Here is a 24,673-nt window from a genome sequence, read left to right as displayed (position 1 = left end):
CAGCTCCCTCCTGTGTTTTAACTGAAGAGCTGCACAGAGATTAACACAATCGAGGCAAATACAAACAAGCCAAGAACACACAAATGCATGTGACCTACCTCCTATATGAGACTCTGCTGATACGAGTCAATATGTTTTGCATGAATTAGTGTGTTTCAAAGAGCAGTGAAATTTGAACAATCTTCCCTATATCTGGGTCTGTGTTTGGTTTGCTTATCATTACAAATAACTTTTTCAAAAGTCATTGCCTCATCAGGGGAACTAAGCACTATATAAATGCAAATGAAAACTAGCCACGTGATTATATTTTATTTTCGTCCATATGATTCACAATGATACTACACATGGAGCACTGTTTGTGTTCAAGCGAGGTAATATGGGGTTTGACCAAGTGACAGTACAGATTTGGAAATAAATAGTAGATCTAAAGGGCATTAACTGCCTGGAGTAAAATGCATAATGACATGCACGCCGTTGTGTACTCTTCAAGATTACAAGCTTGTGAAACACCGCAGGTATACCTCGATAATAATATAAGGCTCTTGGTCATGACTAGTTAGAGACTAGCAGGTGGTGTTCTGAGCACTACTCTGTTGTATTTGTTTACATCTCACCCCCTACTGAAAGGAATGTAATAAGGTGTAATTGGTTTTTTGGTTTACAGAGGCTACGGTTTGTTTTTTGTAACTAACTTCTACAGTAGTGTACAAAACAATGATTTTAGGGTGGGGTGCCGAAAGGAGGTTGTTAAGGGGTATTTTCCATCAAGCAAAAAGATAATCATTATATGTATAAGCTTACAAAAAACAAACCAAAAAATCCCCAGGTGGCATCTTGGCTACTGTATATCTCACATCCTTGTTTAAAGGAATACTTGCCCTTGCCTGAAAAAAGTTTCCAAGTGCATGACCAGCTCTTGTCTTAAATTAAATGGAAACAAAACCAAGCTCATGGTTTTGGGCAACAATCTTAACACTTCGTTGAATTTGGGCTAGCCAATTTGCTTAGGCCTCCCCTTGCCTTAAAACCTGTTATAAGGAGTTTGGGAATGGGATGGGTGATTCACTTAAATGTGACTCCCAAGTAGTAAAGCTCACTGCTATCTGTTTTGGAATGTTGAGGTTGCTTCAGAAGATTCCCCCTCTCCTTCCACCCACTTCAAAGAGGTTGGCAGTCTAGGCACTTATATTCTATCGCCTGGACTACTGCAACTCTCTCTATTTGGGAGCACCGAAGCCACAATAAAGAAATTGCAGGTAGTGCAGAATTTCGCTGCCTGGATACTGCATAATATTCATAGACATCAATGTGCCCAACAAGCTCTCTGCCTTCTCCATTGGCTCCCTTTGATGAAGAAAATCAAATTCAAATCACTCTGCATTGCTCATAGGGCCATTCTTGAGAAAGAACCTCTAATATCCCATGAGCTGATTTCTTCTTACAAACACCGGAGATCCCTTTGCTCTTCCAATGCCCATCTTGCCAATGTGCTAGTCATCAAGAAGGACATATATGGAGGACACTCATTTGTCTACAATGCCGCTAAATTGTGTAACATCTTTCTACTCTCTCTTCGCTCAATCACAAAGGTACTTCCTATTCTTAAGTCATTAAAAACGTGACTCTTCCACCACAGACCCCTTTAATTCCCATAACAATTTCGTGCCTCACTTCCAATGCTGGGATATCTCCTGGTAGCTTTGCACTTTACAACTGCTTCATAGAATAGAATAGAAAGGAATAATTGCAACTGGGCATCAGTGCATGCCTAAAATATATTTCACAATCCTAATGGCCACACTAAACAACGCACTGTTAAGGAACCAGTGTTCTAACAGAACTATAGAGCAGGATTCGGCACACACAGTAGCTGTTTTTTTGTATTATTCTTCAAATGAGCAGCTTAAGATGTTTTTCTTTTCATGACAGCTAGGAATATACATTTAGTAAAATCAGTGTTTCAGAGTACTGTTTTCTTTTTCATCTGCAATTATTCAAAAACGACATTGTATCACCAAAACATGGTGCATTTATAGGAATACATTAAAAATCAATACATTTCCAAAAAAATAACATACCTGGATGAAAGGCTGGCCTTCTGTGTCCATACTTAGAATATCTTCAATGAGAACTGACTCCTGTTTCTTATCATTTGTATTTCCTGTAACAGTATTTGAGTCGCTGGAATTAGGGTTCTTAAACTGGCTTTTACCCGAATCTGTTGTTAAACAGACGTCATGAGAATAGGTCTGTAGGAAAGCCCTGACCCCGTCTATACCCACAAACTGAGGGATAGGAAGTGAACAGAAGTTAACCTCAGATGATTCACTGAGCTGAGACTCTCTCCAGCGGTGAATTCTGATAGCCAAAAGAAGGATGATCAAGAACAGGAATAAGAAGGAAACAACAGCAACAGAGATCACCAGATACAGGGTCAGGTTTGACTCCATGTCTGTGGATGTCAAAGGATTACTTATATCATGTAGCATTTCTGGCAAACTGTCTGCGAGCACTATGGTAACTGTAACTGAAGAAGAGAGAGCGGTCTGCCCATTGTCCTTTACTAAGACCACCAGAAATTGTTTAATGATGTCTTTTTCCATAATGGGGCGGGCTGTCCTGATTTCTCCTGTGTGAAGACCTATAGTAAATAGCCCCTGGTCTGTGGACCTCAGCAACTGGTAGGAGAGCCAAGCATTCTGCCCTGAATCAGCATCGACGGCTACCACTTTAGTGATCAGATAACCTGGTTCCGATGAGCGAGGTACAATCTCCACACCTGAGGATTCATCTTTAGGTGATGATGGATATAATATTTCAGGGGTGTTGTCATTCTGATCCTGTATAAAGAATGTCACAGTGACATTACTGGTTAGAAAGGGAGAGCCAGCATCCTGTGCTTTCACTTGGATCTGAAATTCTTTGAACTCTTCATAGTCAAAGGGCTGAAGTGCATAAACAACGCCAGATTCAGAATTAATGGAAATGTAAGAAGAGAGTGGAACATCTCCAATGTGTCCATCGATGATAGAGTAACTGACCTTGGCATTCTGCCCCCAATCCAAATCGAAGGCTTTGGCCACAAAAATTGACGTTCCTTGGGGTTTATTTTCCAATATGTAGGCACTGTATGACATTTGCTGAAATACAGGTGCGTTGTCATTTTCGTCTGTAATCTGAAGATTTAGGTTTTCAGTTTTAGATAGTGGAGGAGTCCCACTGTCTGTGGCTGTAATTGTTATGTTGTAAAATGAAACTTCCTCTCGATCCAAAGCACTGTCTGAAATTAAATTATAATAATTGCCAACTGACTTCTTTAATTTAAATGGGAGATTAGAAGAAAGGAAACAAGTAACGTGTCCATTTTCTCCTGAATCCCTATCGTATACCTGAAGGACCGCTATGACTGTGCCCTGTGGAGTGCTTTCTGGAACTTGCTTTAGCAGAGATGACATCACAATTACAGGTACGTTATCATTCACATTAATGACCTCTACTAAAACTTTGCAGCGTGAGAAAAGACTTCCCACATCACTTCCTTTAACTTCAAATTCAAAAAACGTAGTCTCTTCAAAATCCAGATTTTGATTCACAGAGATCTCTCCCGTTTTAGAATCCAATTTAAACGTCTGTAAAATATGTTCATCCATCTTATTAAAGGAATATGTTACTTCAGAGTTTGATCCCGTGTCAATATCAACAGCTGTGACGCTGCCCACAACAGTCCCATTGGGCACATTTTCTAGCACACTGAACTTATAGACAGACTGCTGAAAAACTGGTGCATTGTCATTCACATCCTGCACATTGATCTGTATCCGCATGGTGCCTGATCTGACCGGATCCCCTCCGTCCGTGGCTGTGAGGATCAAGCTGTGAACTTCCTGCTCCTCTCTGTCTAGTGGTTTCTCCAGGACCAGCTCTGCATACTTTGTACCATCGCTCCTACTTTTTACATCCAATGTGAAGTGCTTATTGTCGCTGAGCTGGTAGTTTTTAAGAGAATAAATCCCCACATCTGCATCATTTGCTTCTGGTAGCACAAAGCGGGTCCCGGGTACAGTGTTTTCAAGCACCTGAAGTTCCATTTCCTCATCAAGGAAGGTGGGGGAATTGTCATTAATATCCTGAATTGCCACTTGGACTGAATACACTTTCATAACTTTCTCTGAAATGATCTCTACATTTAACAGACACTGGGCTACTTGTCTACACACGATTTCTCTGTCAATCCTTTCATTGATATATAAATGTCCCTTATTTAAGCTCAGAATAAAATACTGCTTCCTACCTCTGGCTTCTATGCGGGCTCCTTCGTCTGTTAATGTTTGTGTATCCATTCCCAGATCCAGAGCCACATTCCCAACAAAAGAGCCTTTCTTCATCTCCTCGGGAATGGAATAACGCAGCTGCCCGGAAGCGGTTCCACAGACTGTCAGCAGAGCAACAAGAAGCAGCAGAGGAGCCCCGGAGTAACAGCGCCTCGATGACTGAGCCTGGGAGTAACAGCGCCTCGGTGGCTGCGCCATGGCCAGCAACGGGGTCCCTCGGATTACAGTAGCTCAGAATAAAGATTCAGGATTGTGTGAAAACGCATCCACCGAGAGTTGATGAAAGAACAGCTCTGCATTCACCTTAACAGAGAAAACGCTGCCTTACCCGTCTATCTGGCTATCTTTCTTCTACGTTTATCCCACGTGATCTTCTGAGCTTTTTCTGATTTTCGTTCCTTACTTGGTGAACAGCGACACTTAGTGACCGAAAAAATAACTGCACTTGCTCACACTTGGTTGAATGCTAGTGCGAATATTATAAACAACGTTTGTGCGGATACGATTTTTCCAGTATGAATAGTGAACCTGAATGAAGAGCGTCACGTACACCCTCTCTTTCCTCGACGTCTGGTTCGAAGCTTGTGTTCTTTATTGAGAAGGAGGCAGAACAGCGTGACTCATGCATATACACATCAGCACCTATGATGTGGTATAGTTTAGCTAAAATTCTATTGCGTTAGTGAGCAGAGTTACATAACTGCTTACACCATATGTTCCTTTATAATCAAACCCACTTTCTAACAAGTCTCCACAACATAGTGCACTGCGTACAGCACTGGAAATACTTATGATTCAGTTTATATGCCATTGAATTCATCATCGAAATATGCATTTGGCGACTATATAAACGAGTGAGATGCACATGAGGCCGTGCGAGGCTCACCTATTGCTTATGAGATAACCAAGTGCACACCTGTGCAACTTTCAAAGCGCTCTCGTATTCGGTGGCATCATTGTGGCCCTAGAGTGCCCAGTGCGTCAGCTGTCGTCGTGCTGTCCTATAGATAATCCACCTGATGGCCTAGAAACCAGAGGTAATGCGTTGTATTCGTATATTCATGAGCCCTATGTGTCCAGAGAACGTCTGGTGTGTGGTGTGTCGTGCGTCCAAGCCGACAAATGACCTGCCTCCCTCTACAGATTAGAAGCTCAAGGCAGTGCGTGCGGCTGCTCAGTCTATTGCCACCGCCCTCTGTGCAATAGCGCTGTCCCATCTCAAGGCGCACAGAGAGTGCCACGAAGCTGCATGTGTGACAGTGCCCCGACCTTGTGTGTGAGGCCGAGACGCGCGTGACGTCAATTAATGGCGAACACAGATAATCTCAAGTGGTGTCCGACGGGAGAGATGCAGCCAGTGCACTTCCAGGTTAAGGCTCAGTGAGACTGGGAGGCCGTGACCTCCAGCAAGCACAAGGCGCCACTAAGCCCGGTTACTTCGTTGCTTGGAATATTAGCCACTAGCAAGACACGTCCATCAAAAGCTCTAAATGACCAACTCACGTTTAACAACTGGTCCTGAGTGGTATTTGTGGTTTAAATATGATTTTACAGACGGAATTCGCTCATTCCTTTGGCATTGCACTGAGATAGTGTTATGAGGGAAAAGCGTCGTCTCTGGACGAATCCGCCTAGACAGCCATAGCAAACGGTTTATGCACTTCTCCTAATCCTACCAGTGATGTGGAAGAGACCCGCATGCTGCGTGCAAGGTACTCCAAAGACCCCGAGGTCATTAAACATTCCCGAGCCAGCAGCACGGAGGGCTTAAAGTGGTTTATGACCATTGGTAAAATAAACAGGAACAGTAACGAGGCTCCTGGTTCTCCGGTTAGCATCGGACTTGCAAACAAACATTTGGCACCTTACGGCATTAAGGCCTTGGAGATAAAGCAGCTCCTAGAGGAGAAATTAAAAGGAGCACGAAAAGGGCAGCAGAGGCACGAGCTAAAGGGGAATAACACGGCAGCAGCACAAACAGGACTTTTTGTTCGTGTTTATAAGTGGAAGAAAATTCCAGAAGGCCGGGAAGCAATCCAAAGAAACACTGCATCACTTTTTTTCCTGGAAAAGGACGTGGCAGCCAGGGATGGAGTCGCCATTCCTCGGTCGCTGGATAGGCTTCGCCGGCTCTGGGGCTGGTCTCCTGCTGGTTTAGGGTTGCTTCTTCTCTCTGCCATATTCGCATCTCTGAATGTAAACAACATTTTTACCTTTGCCAGCCCACCTCCTGTGCTTCAGCTCCTCCTTTCCACTAACTTTGTACACAGGTGCTTGTTCCTTGATGACATTCACTGTGTTCAGGGCGCTAGAAGGGGATTGAGCCAGGGCTGCTGAGAGGACATCTTGCCCACTTTGCCTGACCAGCAAACCCAAGATCTCAGGTGGACACACAAGACTGACAGCACAGGCATCATCGAGCTTCAAACCAGAAAATGCAAGATGAGGAAAACGAGACAAAACTCCTTCTCCCGCTGCACACCAGGGGTCTGGAGCTCCATCCACACCCACATCTGGGAAGTCCCCTCCCTCCTCCACCCCCAGAGGAGCTGAAGACCCAGCTCGACAAACAACAGCCAGTTCACGAGTCACTCCCAAGCTGACAGATCCCCCTTGAGGAGAACCCACGTTTCTACGCATGTCTATATATTTGCTGTAAATATCAGTAGTTTTTTTATATATACACGTAACAAATATAGCCAATTATGAAAACAGTGAAAATGGGGCAATGTGATGAAATATAGAGGATTAACCCACCCACCATCCTCCGTTTTTCATGTTACTGCACATTTTCCTTCCCCCCTCTTCTTCTTAGACATCCTTCCCACGCTTTCGCGCCTTGACGCTATTGAATATCAGTCTTGTGCATCTGCTTTGCACGGTGGTGTTTCTATATATATATCTCATACATAAGTTGATGAGAGCGGCTTCAAGAAATGATAGAATAATGGTTCTTGCAACTTAGTACAGCAGTGGGCTCATGAGATACATGGAAAGGCAATGCCCACAAGGGAGCACAGAGGGGGAAACTAGAGGTAGGCGGGGGAAGCTCGCACAGTGCAGCAGGTAAAGGCAATTGCACACATATGTCGGCAGTGCCATTGTGTGCCATCAACGGAAGTTCACCAGGAGTCAAAAAAGTAGGAGTGTGCAAAATTCGTGAAATTTGCGTTGTGTTGTCATCATTATGCAACCATTTTGGAAAATACCATGAAATTACTCAATTGTGCAACATGCATAACTGCCATTTAGCCCCACATTTTAGTGTGAAATGTATTATTGCATGCGTTTTTGAAGAGAGGAGGTATTTCTTGCTAAAAAAACAAAAGTGTGATAAACATAAATGTTGTGAAAAGCTGTTACCCTTCTGGTTCCAAATCAGTGTAGCAGAGCACGATTCCCTAGGTTTTCAACAAATGCACCATGCTCCCAACTTTAAGCCATACCTCAGTTATCCATTCAGATCCAGTAGATTTGGGGATCACATTTGATACCTTCGCACAAAACCTAGAGGCCACCTGTTCCCAGAACTAGTACAACGAATAAACTGCAGTGATCAGTGGCGACTGATTGGAACCCAGACATATTAATAATATGATTTTTAAAGTCAAAGCTTCACATGTTAATGAAATACACTTTCGTGAATTTTGAAGCAGATTTAACATAGTGTTTAAGTGATTTTTGTTGTGTGATTTACATAGCAAACGTTTTCAGGGCTCGGCTCATGCACAGGCCTAAAACCCAAGCCAGACCCTTGGCTCGGCTCTCCCTGTAAATCTATTGGCTTGACCACTTCTACTTCCTACTCTAACCCATACCTCAGTTATCCATTCAGATCTAGGAGGTATGGGGATCACATCTGATGCCTTCGCACAAAACCTTAAGGCCACCTGTATACTTAAACACGTACACATAAACTGCAGTGACCAGTGGAGACTCTTGGGAACTCAGACAACTAGCATTATAAAGTACTGTGGCAATGACTTGCCATAGAGACCGCTTTGGCCTCTGGCCTTCAAAGAATGCACTGAGCTCCAATAATTTCAGCATAAATATGTATCAGTATATATCCATACACCACAGTGTATATCAAACCAGGACTTTGATGTTTGCATTATGTTATATTTCACATATTTACAACTGCATTTCTTGGATGTCCTATTTAGGTATAGGGAGATTAACATCTGATTGAGTGTATGGAGGTCAGACCACCAGCCAGCCAGGTCAGCAGAGACTATGGACTCTGCTCCCCTGGTGGATGGTTACCTGCATTATTTAGAGATTCCTGTGATGTATGAAGGGATCTCATTGGCTTCAAAGCAGCTGTCACTGCGGTGGCTCCATTGAAAGCACTGAAGCTTTGCTGAGCAGGTGACATGTTTAATGTGCCTGCTTACCAGAGTTTTTTTTGTTTTTCAACAATAAACTAAAGCAGAAGTTTATTTTTGAGGGAAAAAAACGATATCACAGCCCCCATGAACAGGGAGTCTTTTCTCTAAGGGTGACTGCGCTATATTCATGCCCACCACCACGTCAGCTTGCATAGCAGTCCTGGGTAGGACAATTTAGTGATGGCCATCTAAATAGCTGCTAGTACAATGTGACCTGGCAGGTGGGCAGAACATCAGGTCAGAGGTGTTCAGCAATAGAGACAGCTACAGATTTGTCATTTCAACACAAGTGCTATCCCTACTCTAAATAAAGTGACTGAGTTTAATGAGGTCCCACTGTGCCAAACTGTAAATGACCTGCTATGTTGATTTACCCTGAGTCACACCATGTTCAGTCAAATACTCAGACCAGCTGAGGCAATCAACCATATCTCTTCTCATAGTTTTCAAAACCCTGTGCTCAGTTATAACTGAGCAGTACTTCAATCCCCACAACTCTTCAGCAGAATCAACAGCTATCTTTTATCAGATCACTCTGTTTCAACAACCTCATTTTCCTTGCACTTCACACTCTAAGCATGCAGGCTGAGAAGATAGATGCCACACAGTGCAGGGCGCACACTATGGAATAGCCTCTTCCATCTGCCATACCTTCCCCAACTCATGCACTTTTGAACTGTATTTAGAACCTTCATCTGCTGGAGATCAGAGGTCATATAGTCGGTTATCTCAAAAAGGTCCATATATGGATGTTCAGCCATGATGTAAAGAGGAGAGCTATGTGGCAATTTAGTCCGATGTTTTCAAGAAAACAAGACCACAGAGGCACAATTCTGAGGTGTTAATAACTAGACGCATTTCTCAAGCTATGCCCAGCAGTAAGTCAACCACAAGATGAAAGGGAAACTGAAGGGCACTTCCATGTTCAGGATTCTACAGCCTAATAAATGAGTATCTATGCAAGGAAGATAATACCTGCCTGGGTTCCTACAGTGTACATCTCAGCCCATTTTGTGATAAAGGCTCACTTTCCCTGTTTGTGACAGGCACACCTTAAAACAGGTGTGCTGTGCACAAACAGGGAAAGTGTGCCCTATTATGGTGAACGTGCTGCCATCAGGACAGCCAAAAACTCGCACTGCCTTATTAGAGATCTCCTTCACAAGCTGGTACAGTGAGTGACTGCACCGACCTGCTAGGGGATGTCTGGGAGGTCCATGAGACCCTCTTTCCCACTCAAGAGGGCTGCCTTCAGGGGCCGCACTGCAATTTAACCCTGGGGTAGGACTGCGCCACGCTTGCGTACTTTGAGTAACTATGCGCTACACAAATTGCACGTAGCACAGTGCAAAAATGCGTAGCGGGTATTTTTTGCTTACTCGCGGCCCTCAACATCAAGTTGGCGACCGCGAGCCAGAAAAATAACATCCTGGGGAGACTTTTTCCTTGTCCGCTATCAGCAACATCAAGTTGCCGATCGCGAGCATGGAAAATAAACCACGCGGCGAGATTCTCAACATGGGGAGGTCAGGTTTCTCACTGGGAGTGGTCGCGTATGCTAACGACCACTCGTGATGAGAAACTACCAGTCCGCGTTGAGAAAGCTGCAGCTCAAGTACAAATCTACTTGAGCGGCAGAAAACGACCACTTGAACTGTGCAAGATGCGGTTTGCAATGATTGCACAGTGCGGACAAGCATCTGGCACTGTGCAATCAGGGCGAACAGCATTTTGCACAGTGCACTACGCAGTTCGCCTAGCTTGCGTAGTGCAAAATGCATTTCGCGTAGCGCTACTACGCAAACTATGCCCAGGGTTACTGCAATTGCGCCTCCTGAGGGAATGTTTGCTGTTGCACTCAAATCTGTAATTAGGCGTGGGTGCAGAGGCAAAGAGATTCCCTCATTTGCATAGAGTCCCAACCCCATGCAAATCAGCGAATGCCCTCTTGAGATAGCACTGGAGCTACATGTGTTTCAGTGCTATCTGTAATATAGAAAAGGCTGCACAAGCATCTGCGGTCCCTTCTGTAATACCAAACTGCCCCAGGGATGCACTTAGATGGCACACATGACCGTTAAGCCCCCGAGGCACCTCTGTAATACAGCCCATCCATGGCATATTTTCAATAAATACATGAATTACATAAATGTATACCTGTATTACTATCAAAAATAAATATGAAAGATAATTCCATAGGCATTTTGAAGCGGGTTGTATACTGAAACTTTAAAAAACTGGTCTGTCATATGGTGTACTGTAAAATTCTAATAGCAACAAATGTAAGCACTGTTTGCGAAATCGCCATTTATAAATTAAAAACAAAGACCACATTTCAGGTTACTTATTATTTAACTTAATAACTACACACACATTCCTTAACTGATTAAACTATAGCAAGAAGAAATAGTTCAGTTGTTTCTTAACTAAACAGGAACATCTCCACTGTGTTGGAACTGTTTTTGGCAACCAACCCAAGCAATAACAAACATGTACAAATAAATAAGGACAATCAGTAAGGAACAACACACACGTAGCTTATACATTATGACTTTAATAAAACAATAGAACAAGGACATATATTGGCAATGATGGCTAAACAGTAGCAGAATAGTTAGATGTATATATGCAGTGCAATATTCGCATGACAGCATATAAAAAACACAGTCTTGAATCACTTGCAATGTAGTAAATCAAAGCAAAACAATAATTGTGCAAATCAAGATAAAGCAGGAGAACCTGGCCCTTTGCCCCTCGATAACTTAACTTTAACAGCTAGCGCAGGTATCCAGGTCCGGACACTTGCCCCCTCTCGATCTGGGAACAATGCGATGGCAAATCTGCACAACTCCATCTGTGAGATTTCTAAAGTCATCTGCACCCTTCCTTTTATACACTAAAAGCGGGCTTACGTTCCCTTTCTACACCAGTGGTTCTTGTGATGTTATCAATATTTTCGGTAACCCAGGATGCTCCGGACTCCTACTCATCTTTTGCTCTCACTGGTACCAGTCAATAATTCTTTCAGGGCCTTTAAATTATTCCCAGGTTTGTTTCAGGTTAATACAACCTCAACGGTATGTCTCCCCTGACCCACATGCCTTGGCCTGGCACAGTAAACAGGGCACTTTCACAGTACTATAGTTAAGTCTACTGAGAATGGCAAAAACAAGCTTCACATGATCATCTGCTATCTCAACGTGGTGCATAGGTTTCCTGCATACATTTTCACTCATCATAACTGCCTGAGCTAATTAACCCTTTCACGTCACAGTCTCTTCCACGCACTATTCCCTATACTGCTCCCTATATTCTGCACATCCACTAAAGTTACAAACAAGTTTTGCCTGTTTCAATATTTTAGTATGAGTGGTTCCTCTATGAGATTATCTTTGTATACCAGAATCACCAGTAGAAAGAAGAATGTCTGTTGAGACCCCTTGATTGTGTTTTAGAAAGCATAATGCTTAGAGTACAGACAAGCATATAAGAGTAGGACAAGGCAGACACCCACTTTGGTAGTTTGAGGAGACTCTCAGATCCATCCACAGATTACAAAGCAGTAGTTACAGAATCAAACCTCTAAGCAACATTGGGTTTCCTGCATTCATTTTTGTTAAAAAGCATCAGTGTTGAAATTAATAGAAATGAAATTAAATCTAAAGGTGCAACTAACAAGATTTTTAAATCCAATGGATTTTCAGGATTTTGTGGTTGGCTGCTTAGTTCATCAAGAATCCATTGTAAGTTTTTAGAAAACACAATATTTAAAGTAACTGAGGATGAGGTGGCAGCCCATTTTTCTGCACTATGATGAACACTTCCTGCTTGAGGAAATCTTTCCTCAGTAAGGCTCTTGATGTTTTAATTTCTCCAGTATGGAGACCAGTTTTAAAGAGTGAGGAGCCACTGACTTGAGGTAGATGGTAGAATAGCCTTGAACTACTTCCAGAATCAGCATCCACCAGTACCACTTATTGTTATCAGGTAAACGTGCTCAAAAGAAATTGAACCATCTTGTTTAATCTTGGGAGAGAGCATGTTGGTGGGTTATCATTTTGATCAAGAAACTACACCTTTTCAGTGACATTCCAACTGAGTAGAGGGGTCCTAAAGTCCTGAGCCTTCACCCAGAACTGAAACTCCCTCAGCTCTTCATGGGTATATTAACGGTGACCATACATAACTTCAGAATGGTAGTTATTGAAGAAGTAAGATGATGGAAGGATACCACCAATGTCATTGCTTAGTAATCAGTGACATGTCCAATTTGATCGACATCAAGATCATATGTCTTTACCTCATAAATAGAACCACCAGGAGCATTATTCTCCGGGACATGGACCTGGTAGGATGATTGGCCGAAAACTGAGAGATTGTCACTAACGTCACATAGTTGTAATTGGATTTTTATGTTTGTGCTTAGAGGAGACGATCCTTTGCCCGTAGCTTTAACTGTGATATCATATTCTAGTGCATGTTCCCTGTCTAGTGGGCATACAGTCACAAGGCTGTAATGCTTTCCAGATGAATATATTTTTTTTAAGGCAATTGTTCTCGAATATGGCACTCTACTTAACTCATAACTCCCACATCTTTGTCAAAAACATGTATTAATGTTACCACTTTATCCAGTGGTGTGTTTTAGGGGCCTTGTCTTGCTAGTCAGTGTAAATGTTATCTTGGGGACATTGCCGTTGTCATCAGCAACCACTTAGACTAACTTGAAATGAGCAACATTTCTCTATCCATCCATACATTGTCCTACCGTTTTGTAGGAATTAATTTTTTTCATGATCAAGGAACTACATAACAGTAATTTCTCCTGTATCTGTGTACGAATGTAAAGCAACAATAACATTTTCTGAGATGCTACAGAAAGAAGAGTTGCTTTTAGAATTTGACCCTTCATTGTTGTCAGTGGCTTACACAAGAAGCACCACTCAGATATTTGCTTTCCCTTCCCTAATGCTTGCTATGCAGACCTTGCAACTGAACACTAGGAAGCTGTCATTGGACACAAGTACATTAATATTCATGAACACAGTATTCGATTTTGTTGGATTGCCCCATTACATTCAGTCAGAATCAAATGCACATTAGTGTATCGTTTGCGGTCTCCAGCACCAGTTTCGCATATTGGCACCCATCAATGCTTTGTATTTCTTCTCGGATAAAAAGAGCGTCTGGTGTTGAGCTCACAACTCTGCAGGGGTTGATATCTATGTCCAGATATGGACATAGATACCCTGGAAATGCGCGCTTCCATCAGCACGGTTTCAACATTGCCAAATCAATTGGATTCTTCACATAAGTCGGGGTGTTATCATTAATATCCTGAAGATGGACTACCACATGATAAACTTTACCAGGAGTATCTACGACAGTCTTGAATTTAATGGCAACATTGACAGATTCCCTGCACAATTCCGCTCTGTCTATTCTTTCCTTCATGTGCAAGATCCCGTTTTCAGCATTTAATGTAAGACAAATATTAATGGCGGCAGAGACTACATGGAGTTTCCTGTCAGACAAATGAGACATTTAATCACAAAAGCTTCCCAGTGTTTCCTACAATGGAACTTCGCTTCATTGCGTCAACATTCCAATACATTGTTAGTCCAGAAAATCTCTCACAGAGACAAAGAAACGACTAAACAAAAAAACCAATACAATACCTCCACTTGCATTGGAGCTCGGCTTCTCCCATTCCAGTCATTGCCAATGCTACTTAATTTATTATTATTGAAGTTTTTTTTTTTTACAGCACAAACTCGACCTGAAGGCATTGGGGTGCTTTATGTGACCGTCAGTTGCATTACACAAGAATACATTCATTTTTTATTTTTTTTAGGCACAGGGAGAGTAAGCGATTTGACAACAATCACAGGATTTTGAGGGTTGCCGAGACTCGAGCCTGGTTCTCCATGTCAAAGGTCGACAGCTCTGGCCGCAACACCACATCTTCTACCCGAGTTAAGGCTCTTTAAAGTCTAAGTATTTAAATAAGTAAAATAAAATTAAAATAAGTCTCCCTGGGCAGCAAGCCAATCCCTTGCACAAAGCAGGGTATTCTCAAATGTCCCTGTCAAACCGCTGTTTCTTCCCGTATGACTTCACAGAGATTGTAGGAGAATCCAGCAAATACCCAGCTACGGCTCATACAACACATTTGACAACAGCTATTGACTGTGGCTTTACTGAAGAGCTGCGGAGAGATCACAAAATATAAGGCAACTGCCAACTAAGCCATGAACACACAAATTCCTGTAAAACTTGTCTACCTCGAATAAGAGACTCTGTGGATACCAGTTGATACGTTATGCATGAATTAGTGTGTGTCAGAGAGCACTGAAATTGGAACACTCATTCCTACACCTGGGTCCATGCTTGGTTTTGCTTGTCATACAAAGAATTTTCATTGCCCAGTCAGGGGTAGTAAGCGTTATATAAATGCAAATGAGGCAAGTGACTATAGTTGGTTTCCATAAATATTATGATTCGCACTGATAATGCATATGAATCATTCTTCGAGTTCAGGAGAGGTAATGAGTTTGCCCAAGTGACAGTACAGATTTGGAAGTAAATAGTAGAGCTAAAGGGGGTGAACTACCTGGTGTAATTTGCATAACAACACACCTTCCTGTACTCTTCAAGACTACAAGCTCATGAAACATTGCGGGGATACCCCAAGAGTTGGGCTTTTAGGTTATGGCTTATCAGAGTCGCGCAGGTGATGTTCTGAGAACTATACAGTTGTTTTTGTTTACATCTTAAACCCTAATGAAAGGATTACAAAGAGTTTATGAGAGGCTTGTGGTTCACAGAAGGGTATGGTTTTTTTATAACTAGCTTCTACGGCAGTGTAAAAAAATTATTTAAAGGAGGGGGTGCTGTAAGGAGGATGGTAAGAAGTATTTTCTGGCAAGCACAAATATCAATATATGCCTAACCCTTTAAAACTCATTTGCATCTCGGGTACTGTGTAGTGAGAAAATGCAGTACACGGATCTAGATCTCAAAACTTTTTTTAAAGGAATAATTGCAACTAGGCATCAGTACAAGCCTAAATATATTTCACAATTCCATTGGCTACACTTAACAATGCACTGTTTAGGAATCAGTGTCCTGACAGTGCTAGAGAGCAGGATTGGGCATACAGAGTAGCTGCAAAAAACAGCTTTTTTTAAATATTGCCTAAAGGAGCAGGTTAAAATGATTTAATTTTATGACAGCTGGCAATATCCATTTAGTAAAAGTGGTGTATTGGGAGTACTGATATTTTTTCCTTTGGTGGTTAATCAAAAACGAAAGTGTACGACAGTGAATACATTATGCATTTATAAAAATACATTCAAAGTACTACATTGCCAAAGAAATAAACATACCTGGATAAAAGGCTGGCCTTCTGTGTCCATACTTAGGATATCTTCAATGGGAACAGAACCCTGTTTCTTATCATTCTGAATTGCTGTAAGAGTATTTGAGTCGCTGGAATTAGGGATCTTAAACTTGCTTTCCCCCGAATCCATTGTTAAACAGACATCATTAGGATAGGTCTGTAGGAAAGCCCTGATTCCATCAATGCCTACAAACGGAGCCGGAGGAAGTGAATTAAAGTCAACCCTGAAAGACTCACATAGCTGAGATTCCCTCCAGTGGTGAATCCTGATTGCCAAAAGAAAAATTATCAGGAAAAGGAACAAGAAGGAAACAACAGCAACAGAGATCACTAGATACAGTGTCAGGTTTGACTCAATGTCTGTGGATTTCGAGGGGTTACTTATATCATGAAGGATTTCTGGCATGCTATCTGATAAAATGATGGTGACTGTAACAGAGGAAGAGAGAGGGGACGGGCCATTGTCCTTTACTAAGACCACCAGAAATTGTTTTATAGCATCTTTTTCCATAACTGGGCGAGCTGTCCCGATTTCTCCGTTGTGAAGACCCACAGTAAACAGTCCCTGGTCTGTGGACTTTATCAGATGATAGGAGAGCCAAGAATTCTGCCCAGAGTCAGCATCGGCAGCTACCACCTTCGTGATCAGATAACCTGGCTCAGAGGAGCGAGGCACAATCTCCACACCTGAGGAGCCATCCGTGGGTGTTGATGGATATAATATTTCAGGGGTGTTGTCATTCTGATCCTGAATAAAGAATGTCACAGTGACATTACTTGCCAGAAATGGAGAGCCACCATCCTGAGCTTTCACCTGGATCTGAAATTCTTTGAACTCTTCATAGTCGAAGGGCTGAAGTGCATAAACAACACCAGATTCAGAATTAATGGATATGTAAGAAGAGAGTGGAACATCTCCAATGTGTCCATCGATGATAGAGTAACTGACCTTGGCATTCCTCCCCCAATCCAAATCTAAGGCTTTGGCGACAAAAATCGATGTGCCTTGAGGTTTATTTTCCATTATGTAGGTGCTGTATGACAATTGCTGAAATATAGGTGCGTTGTCATTTTCGTCTGTAATTTGAAGATTTATGTTTTCTGTTTTAGATAGTGGAGGAGTCCCACTGTCCGTGGCTGTAATTGTTATGTTGTAAAATGGGACCTGCTCTCGATCCAAAACACTGTCTGTAATTAAATTATAATAATTGCCAACCGTTTTTGTTAATTTAAATGGGAGATTAGCAGAAAGGAAACAAGTAACAAGCCCATGTTCTCCTGAATCCCTATCGTACACCTGGAGTAGAGCTATGACGGTGCCCCGTGGAGCGCTTTCTGGAACTTGTTTCAGCAGAGATGACATCACGATTACAGGAATGTTATCATTCACATTAATGACCTCTACTAAAACTGTGCAGCGTGAGAAAAGACTTCCCACATCACTTCCTTTAACTTCAAATTCAAAAAATGTAGTCTCTTCAAAATCCAGATTTTGATTCACAGATATCTCTCCTGTTTTAGAATCCAATGCAAACGTCTGTAAAATATGTTCATCCATCTTATTAAAGGAATATGTTACTTCTGAATTTGATCCTTTGTCAATATCAACAGCTGTGACACTGCCCACAACAGTCCCATTTGGCACATTTTCCAGCACACTGATCTTATAGACAGACTGACTAAAAACTGGTGCATTGTCATTGAAGTCCTGCACATTGACCTGTATCCGCATGGTGCCTGATCTGACCGGATCCCCTCCGTCCGTGGCTGTGAGGATCAAGCTGTGAACTTCCTGCTCCTCTCTGTCCAGTGGTTTCTCTAGGACCAGCTCTGCATACTTTGTACCATCGCTCCTACTTTTTACATCCAGGGTGAAGTGTTTATTGTCACTGAGCTGATAGTTTTGAAGAGAATAAATCCCCACATCTGCATCGTGTGCCTCGGGCAGCACAAAACGGGTCCCAGGTGCAATAATTTCAAGCACCTGCAGTTCTATTTGCTCGTTAAGGAACGTGGGGGAATTGTCATTAATATCTTGAATTTCAACTTCGACTGAATACACTTTCATAACTTTCGCTGAAAGGATCTCTACGTTTAACAGACACTGGGCTACTTGTCTACACACAATTTCTCTGTCAATCCTTTCATTAATATATAAATGACCCTTATTTAGGCTCAGGACAAAATACTGCTTCCTACCTCTGTACTCAATGCGGGCTCCTCCTTCTGATAACTCCTTCGTATCCATCCCCAGATCCAGAGCCACATTCCCAACAAAAGCGCCTTTCCTCATCTCCTCGGGAATGGAATAACGCAGCTGAGCGGAAGCGGCTCCACAGACTGTCAGCAGAGCAACAAGAAGCAGCAGGAGGGGCCCGGAGTAACAGCGCCTCGATGCCTGAGCCCCGGAGTAACAGCGCCTCGGTATCTGAGCTCCGGAGTAACAGCGCCTCGATGTTTGAGCCCCGGAATAACAGCGTCTCGGTGGCTGCGCCATGGCCAGCAACGGGGTGCTCAGGTCACACTAGCTCAAAATAAAGCTTCTGGTTTCTGTGAAAACGCGTTCCCTGATAGTTCACCAAAGGGACAGACAAAATGCCACCTATCCCGCCAGTCGTTTATCTTTCTCTGCTGCATTTATGCCACGTGATATTAGGGATTTTGTTCCGAGTTTCTTTCCTTGCTTGGTGAACAGCGACACTTAGTGCCCGAAACAATAACTGCCGTGGCTCACACTTTGGGGAATGTTTGTACGGTTACGGTGTATATTACAACTTTGCCTTTCTCTGTGCATATATGAACATCTCAGTATGAATAGTGATACTGAATTCAGAGTAAAGTATTCCCTCTCCTTCCTCAGCCGGATGTTCTGGGTTTGTGTTCTTTTTGAGAGAGAGGGAGAACAGAGGGGGCCCTGCGTATACCCATCATCAAGAAGTCATCTCTCAGCTGGTATGTTTTAGTTATACTCCTATTGTTTTAATCAAACTAATTACATCACTCTAGACACACGATATGTTGCTTTATAACCAATCTCATTCCTAGGCCTGTCTCCCACACATAGTGCTCTGGCGTGCAACACTGAAAATGCTCATGCTTCAACTTACATACATTGATTTCATCATTGAAATATGCTTTTAGCAACTACATAAAAAAGTGACATACACCAGAGTACTTGTGAGGCTCACCTATTGCTTGTGAGATAACGGAGTACACACTCGTGCAGTTCAAGGCGCCTCTATTGTTCGGGGCGTCACTGTCGCTCAAGAGTGCACATGTCCAGAGCTGTCGTCGTGCTGTCCTCTGCACATTCCACCTGATGGGTTAGAAACTAGAGGCAATGGGTTGCATGCATTAAATCATGAACCCTTTGTGCCAATAAAACGTCTGCTGTATCGTGTATGCAGACGGACACATGGCCTGGCTCTCACAACGGGTTAGAAGTTCGGCGGCCTGCTAACTCCTTGGACCTGAGCTCACTATTCATGAAATCAGAGTATTAGCAGTCAGTGCGGACGGCTGCTCAGTATGTTGCCACCGCCCTCGGTGCAGTAGCGCTGTCCGATCTCAAGGCGCACGGAGAGTGCCACGAAGCGGCATGTGTGACAGTGCCACGAAGCTGCATGTGTGACAGTGCCGCGATCTTGTGAGGCAGAGAAGCGCGTGACGTCAATTATGGACACAAGACAGAGATAACTATTTTTTCTCTTTGTCATTATTAATGGCGAACAAAGATAATCTCAACTCCGTGTTTAGTTACCAGTGCCAAGGAAAGTTGTTAAACGTTATTCACGCTAGGGTTAGCAACAGCTGGGATAGGGATGGGGCGCCTTGTTTCGTGTGCAAGAAAAAACACACCTAAAGATATCTTAAGGTACTCTCGCCGGACTGCATCCCTCGCCCCTGATAACTGTAGTGTTGCTGGCAGTGGGGTGTACCACTGCAGCGCACGCCCCCTCCCACTCCTGTATACAGTTTGTCCCCTCAAACGTGGAGGGGCTTTGGTTCAGCCCAGCGTGAGCGTTGGGAACGTGTGAGTGGTAATAAAAGGCCCAGGGCACTGGGCGTGGTTATGTTATGTGCTAACCACCATCAGCACACGTGTGTCCCGACATCTGGTCTGTTGTAGGCCCAGGCCAGGAATTTACACTGGCGACGACGGTGGTCTATTTGTCCACCCTACCGCGTGCCCTGTGGCACCGCCACGGCCCGTGTGCCCTCCCGGCTGCCCGGTGCCCGACGACGTGCAAGCCTGCACGTGACACACTGCCGGCCCCCTAGGCCGCCTGCCGCCTGCTGTGGCCCGCCTGCCCGCTGTGGCCCACCTCGATAGTACCGGAAGCCTGCCTGTCCGCCTGCGGCTGTTGGCGCCACTCGCCGGGGCTCCTGCGCGACTCCCGCCTGCCTCCCAGGCCGTCCCGTGGCTTCCTCTGCAGCGAGGACTGGACCGCTGCCCGCAGGTACCCCACGGAACCCCGCTTCCACCTGCTGCATAGCGCCCCTGGCCGCGTCTCTCTCTCCGGCCCCCGGTCCCGTACGGCCCCGCGGCTGTCCCGCGCATGCGCTGTGAGCGCCCGGCACCACGCTTCAGGCGTGCAACGCTGCCTGCTTTTCCTCACGCTTCTCGCGGAGCTAAAGGCCTACGTGCATCGCGACTTGCCTTTCCTCACGCTTCTCGCGGGGCTGAGGCATACCTACATCCACAGTGCCTGTCTTGCCTAGTTCCATCGCTGGTGCATGCGGGAGCCTGCACAATCTTTTAGGGCTCCGCCTGTCGCCCCCTCTGCCTCGCTTCCTCCAACATGACCAACGTGCCGCCTCTTGAGCCTTTCACTGTCACAGGGACACCCCCCTCACAGGCTGCCCGGTGGAGAAAGTGGGTGGAACGTCTGGAGACCTACTTCATCGCGGCGGACATTGCGGTGGCACGACATCGCGCAATGCTTCTACACCTAGGAGGGGAAGCCATCCACGACATCTCCAAGGACGTCACGGAGGGAGACCCGCCCCACACGTACGTCACTCTACGTGACGCCATCACGAGGTATTTCGAACCGTTTGCCAGCGCGGACTACGAACGCTTTCTGCTCCGCCAAGCCCGCCAACTCCCGGAGGAGTCCGTAGATGTATTCTACGCCCGACTCAAGAAGTTAGCCAGCACGTGCACCCTCCCGGATGCGGAAAACGAAATCCGCGCCCAATTCATACAGGGGTGCGCCTCCCTGAAGTTGCGGGAGAGGGTGCTAGAGACGGACGCCATGTCCATGCGCGACATCCTAGCCCTGGCACGATCCAAGGAACTCTCTAAAGCCCGCGCTGCCCACATGGAGCCGAAACCAGCCGTTACGGTCAAGACGGAACCCGTGTGCGGCATCAAGTCACATGCTCCAGATAACCGGACGAAGTCACCCCGCAAAGGACGGCCGAAACCGGCCCAAACCGCCCACGACCAGGCGTGCATGTGGTGCGGAGGCGCTACCCCCCACAAAGGCGCGTGCCCCGCCCAAGGCAAGATCTGCAGCGCTTGCGGCAAAGCCAATCATTTCGCGAGCGTCTGCCTGTCGTCGCAGAGAAAGAGGCAGGGTGGCCCACCCAGGAGAGTGCGACAGATGGCGCCGCTGCCGAACACATCCACCAGCAGTGACATGGATGATGATGAGGATGACGCCGCATCCGTCCACGTGGTGCGCATGCTCAACACCTTGGCAGCCATGTCATCTACCGAAGCAATGTGCACCATTCAAGTGCACGGCCAAACGGTCACAGCCCTCATCGACACGGGCGCAACCATCAACCTCATGGCCGCCAGCATATATCAGAATCTAGAGAATGCTCCTACACTTCACCCCACCAGAGTGCAGGTCTTCGCCTATGGGACCCGTCGTCCGCTGCGCCTGTGCGGTGTTTTCCGAACTACTGTGTCCCACGACTCGACGCAGCTACACACAAAAATGTACGTATCTCAGGAGGGGTCAGGATTCCTTCTCGGGTGCAAGTCGGCACGAGAACTCGGGCTGATACACTTCGCCCTAACAGTACAGGCCCACGGTTTGGACCACCTGGTAGCGGAACACTCCTCGCTGTTCGAGGGCATCGGATGTCTGAGAGGGCCCCCCATCCGACTCCACATCGACCAGTCAGTGGCCCCAGTAGCCCTCCGGCACAGACAAATTGCTTTTCCCCTCCGACCGAAAGTCGAAGCCGAGCTGCGAATGCTCGAACAAGCTGGCATCATTGAACGAGTGACCGGGCCCACACCGTGGGTATCTCCCATCGTGGTCGCCAAGAAGCCAAAGCAACCTGAGGCGGTAAGAATCTGTGTAGACATGCGTATCCCCAATCTAGCCATCAAGAGGGAACGCCACCTGACGCCGACCATCGACGACATCATCGGGGAACTCTCGGGATCCAAATGGTTCTCCAAGATGGACCTAAGATCAGGATACCACCAGATCCCTCTTCACCCTGACTCACGCCCAATCACAACCTTCTCCACCCACGCTGGCCTCTGGAGGTACACCCGGCTCAATTTTGGCATATCAAGTGCAGCTGAAGTGTTTCAGAACATCATCCACAATGTCCTGCAGGGCCTCGATGGCGTGCTCAACGTGAGCGATGATATATTGGTCCACGCCCCGAGCATAGAAGAACACATCCAACGCCTCCAAGCAGTGTTCACTCGGCTGCAGGAGAGAGGTCTGACCCTCCACAAAGACAAATGTGAATTCCTACGCAAGGATATCAGTTTCTTTGGATACAAATTCTCCGATCAAGGAGTTGGACCAGACCCGGAGAAAGTCAAAGACATTCACAACGCGCCAGCACCCACGTCAGTGACAGCCGTCAGCAGCTTCCTGGGCATGGTGACATACTGCGGGCGGTTCATCAAGGATCTGTCGGACTTGACTGGGCCCCTTCGTGACCTCACCAAATCAACATCCGCCTGGACGTGGGGCCCGGAACAGCAGGAGTCTTTTGCAAAGACCAAGGCAGCTTTATCAGCTGACACCACTCTGGCCTATTTCGACCCGCAACATGAATCACAACTGGTGGTCGATGCCAGCCCGACAGGCCTCGGAGCTGTTCTGTCTCAACAGCAAGCGTGTGGAGAGTGGGCCCCAGTAGCGTACGCCAGCCGCACCCTGACACCTACCGAACAACGGTATTCGCAGATAGAAAGGAAAGCTATCGCCATTTTGTGGGGATGCCGCCATTTCCACATCTACCTCTATGGACATCCTTTCTCAGTGATCACTGATCACCAGCCCCTCATCCCACTCTTCCAAGGTTCGTCTTCTCGCCCACCCCCGAGAATCGAAAAGTGGGTGCTGCAGCTGCAAGAATTCCAGTTTACAGTGGAATACTGACCTGGCACCCGGAATCCCGCAGACTATTTGTCGAGGCACGCCCGCCCAGTCACCGAAGCAGAAGCAGCCGAGGCAGCAGCCACAGAGGAGTACGTCCGGCTAATCGTTGAAAGGTCAAGACCCCGGCCAATGTCCCTGGAGGAAGTGGCAAGAGCCACCAAGGACGATGACTGCCTCCAGATCGCGATCCGAGCCGTAGAATCTGGCGACTGGAAGGTGCTCCAAAGCCCAGCGTCATTCCGCACCCCGGAAGCCCAGGCTATTCTGAGATCCCTACACCAAGTCAGACACGAGCTGTCTATTTCAGCCGAAGGGTGCCTCCTGAGAGGCCCTCGCCTCGTACTGCCAAACAGCCTCGCCCAGCAAGCCGCCTTGCTGGCGCACGGATCACACCAAGGGATCGTAAAATCCAAGAACAGACTCCGGAGCAAGTTGTGGTTCCCAGGGCTCGGCAAGGCCGTTGAAGAAGTGGTCCAGAGGTGCCCAGTGTGCCTTGCGACAAGCCTACCCAACCCCCCAGCGCCCATACTCACCGAAGAAGGGCCAACCTCCCCGTGGGTGCGAGCCAGCGCAGACTTCAGAAGTACATGCTCGTCGTAGTTGATGATTTCTCTCGCTACCCCGAGGTGGAAATAGTGGAGTCTACGGCGGCATCTGAAGTGATCCCGAAATTCGAAAAAATCATTGCCACCCACGGAATCATGGAAGAAGTCCGAACGGACAATGGACCCCCGTTCAACGGCAGCGAGTTCACAGAATACCTGCAGAACCATGGCATCAAACATAAACGCATAACGCCAAGATGGCCCCAAGCTAACAGGGAAGTCGAGAGGCTGATGAGAACTCTAAACAAGACAATTCAAATCGCTATGGCCGACGGCCACAGTCTAGAGCTGGCCCTGTATCAATTTCTTCGAGAATACCGCCTGACTCCACATTGCACCACCGGAGTCTCTCCAAGCCGTCTCTCTTTCAATCGAGCAATCACAGACACCATTCCGCACCATCCCATGTGGGAGCTATCCCCAGCTCCCAGAAACCGGTCCATGGAACAGCGCGCCAAGAACAATCAAGAAGCATCCCAGAGACGGAGAGCGGCGGACAGCCCCATTCAAGTCGGAGACAGAGTCCTCTTCAAGGACCGCCATCCGGGAGGAAAATTCCGTCTACCGTTTGAACTTG

General features: G+C 45.8%; 1 protein-coding gene and 1 pseudogene across 4 annotated transcripts in view; both read right to left on the bottom strand.

Moving 5' to 3' along the window:
- The window catches only part of LOC144769402 (protocadherin gamma-C3-like), a 917,178-nt gene that overhangs the window by 741,440 nt on the left and 151,065 nt on the right, over positions 1-24,673 (bottom strand). Inside the window, exon 1 of one of the 4 annotated variants that reach the window (XM_078653495.1) lies at positions 2,079-2,229. The exons of the other annotated variants lie outside the window; for them this stretch is intronic. Coding sequence (XP_078509621.1) covers positions 2,079-2,108 — 30 coding nt within the window. The 5' untranslated portion in view covers positions 2,109-2,229. Of the gene's footprint in view, positions 1-2,078; positions 2,230-24,673 lie in introns of those variants that run through there. 4 annotated transcript variants of the gene reach the window in all.
- Positions 6,486-18,636, bottom strand: LOC144767184 (protocadherin gamma-A6 pseudogene; annotated as a pseudogene).

This window comes from Lissotriton helveticus, chromosome 7 (genome assembly GCF_964261635.1).
Source record: "Lissotriton helveticus chromosome 7, aLisHel1.1, whole genome shotgun sequence".
Classification (NCBI taxonomy): domain Eukaryota; kingdom Metazoa; phylum Chordata; class Amphibia; order Caudata; family Salamandridae; genus Lissotriton; species Lissotriton helveticus.
Note: the sequence above shows the minus strand (reverse complement) of the source record. Positions and strands in the feature narration are given on the sequence as shown.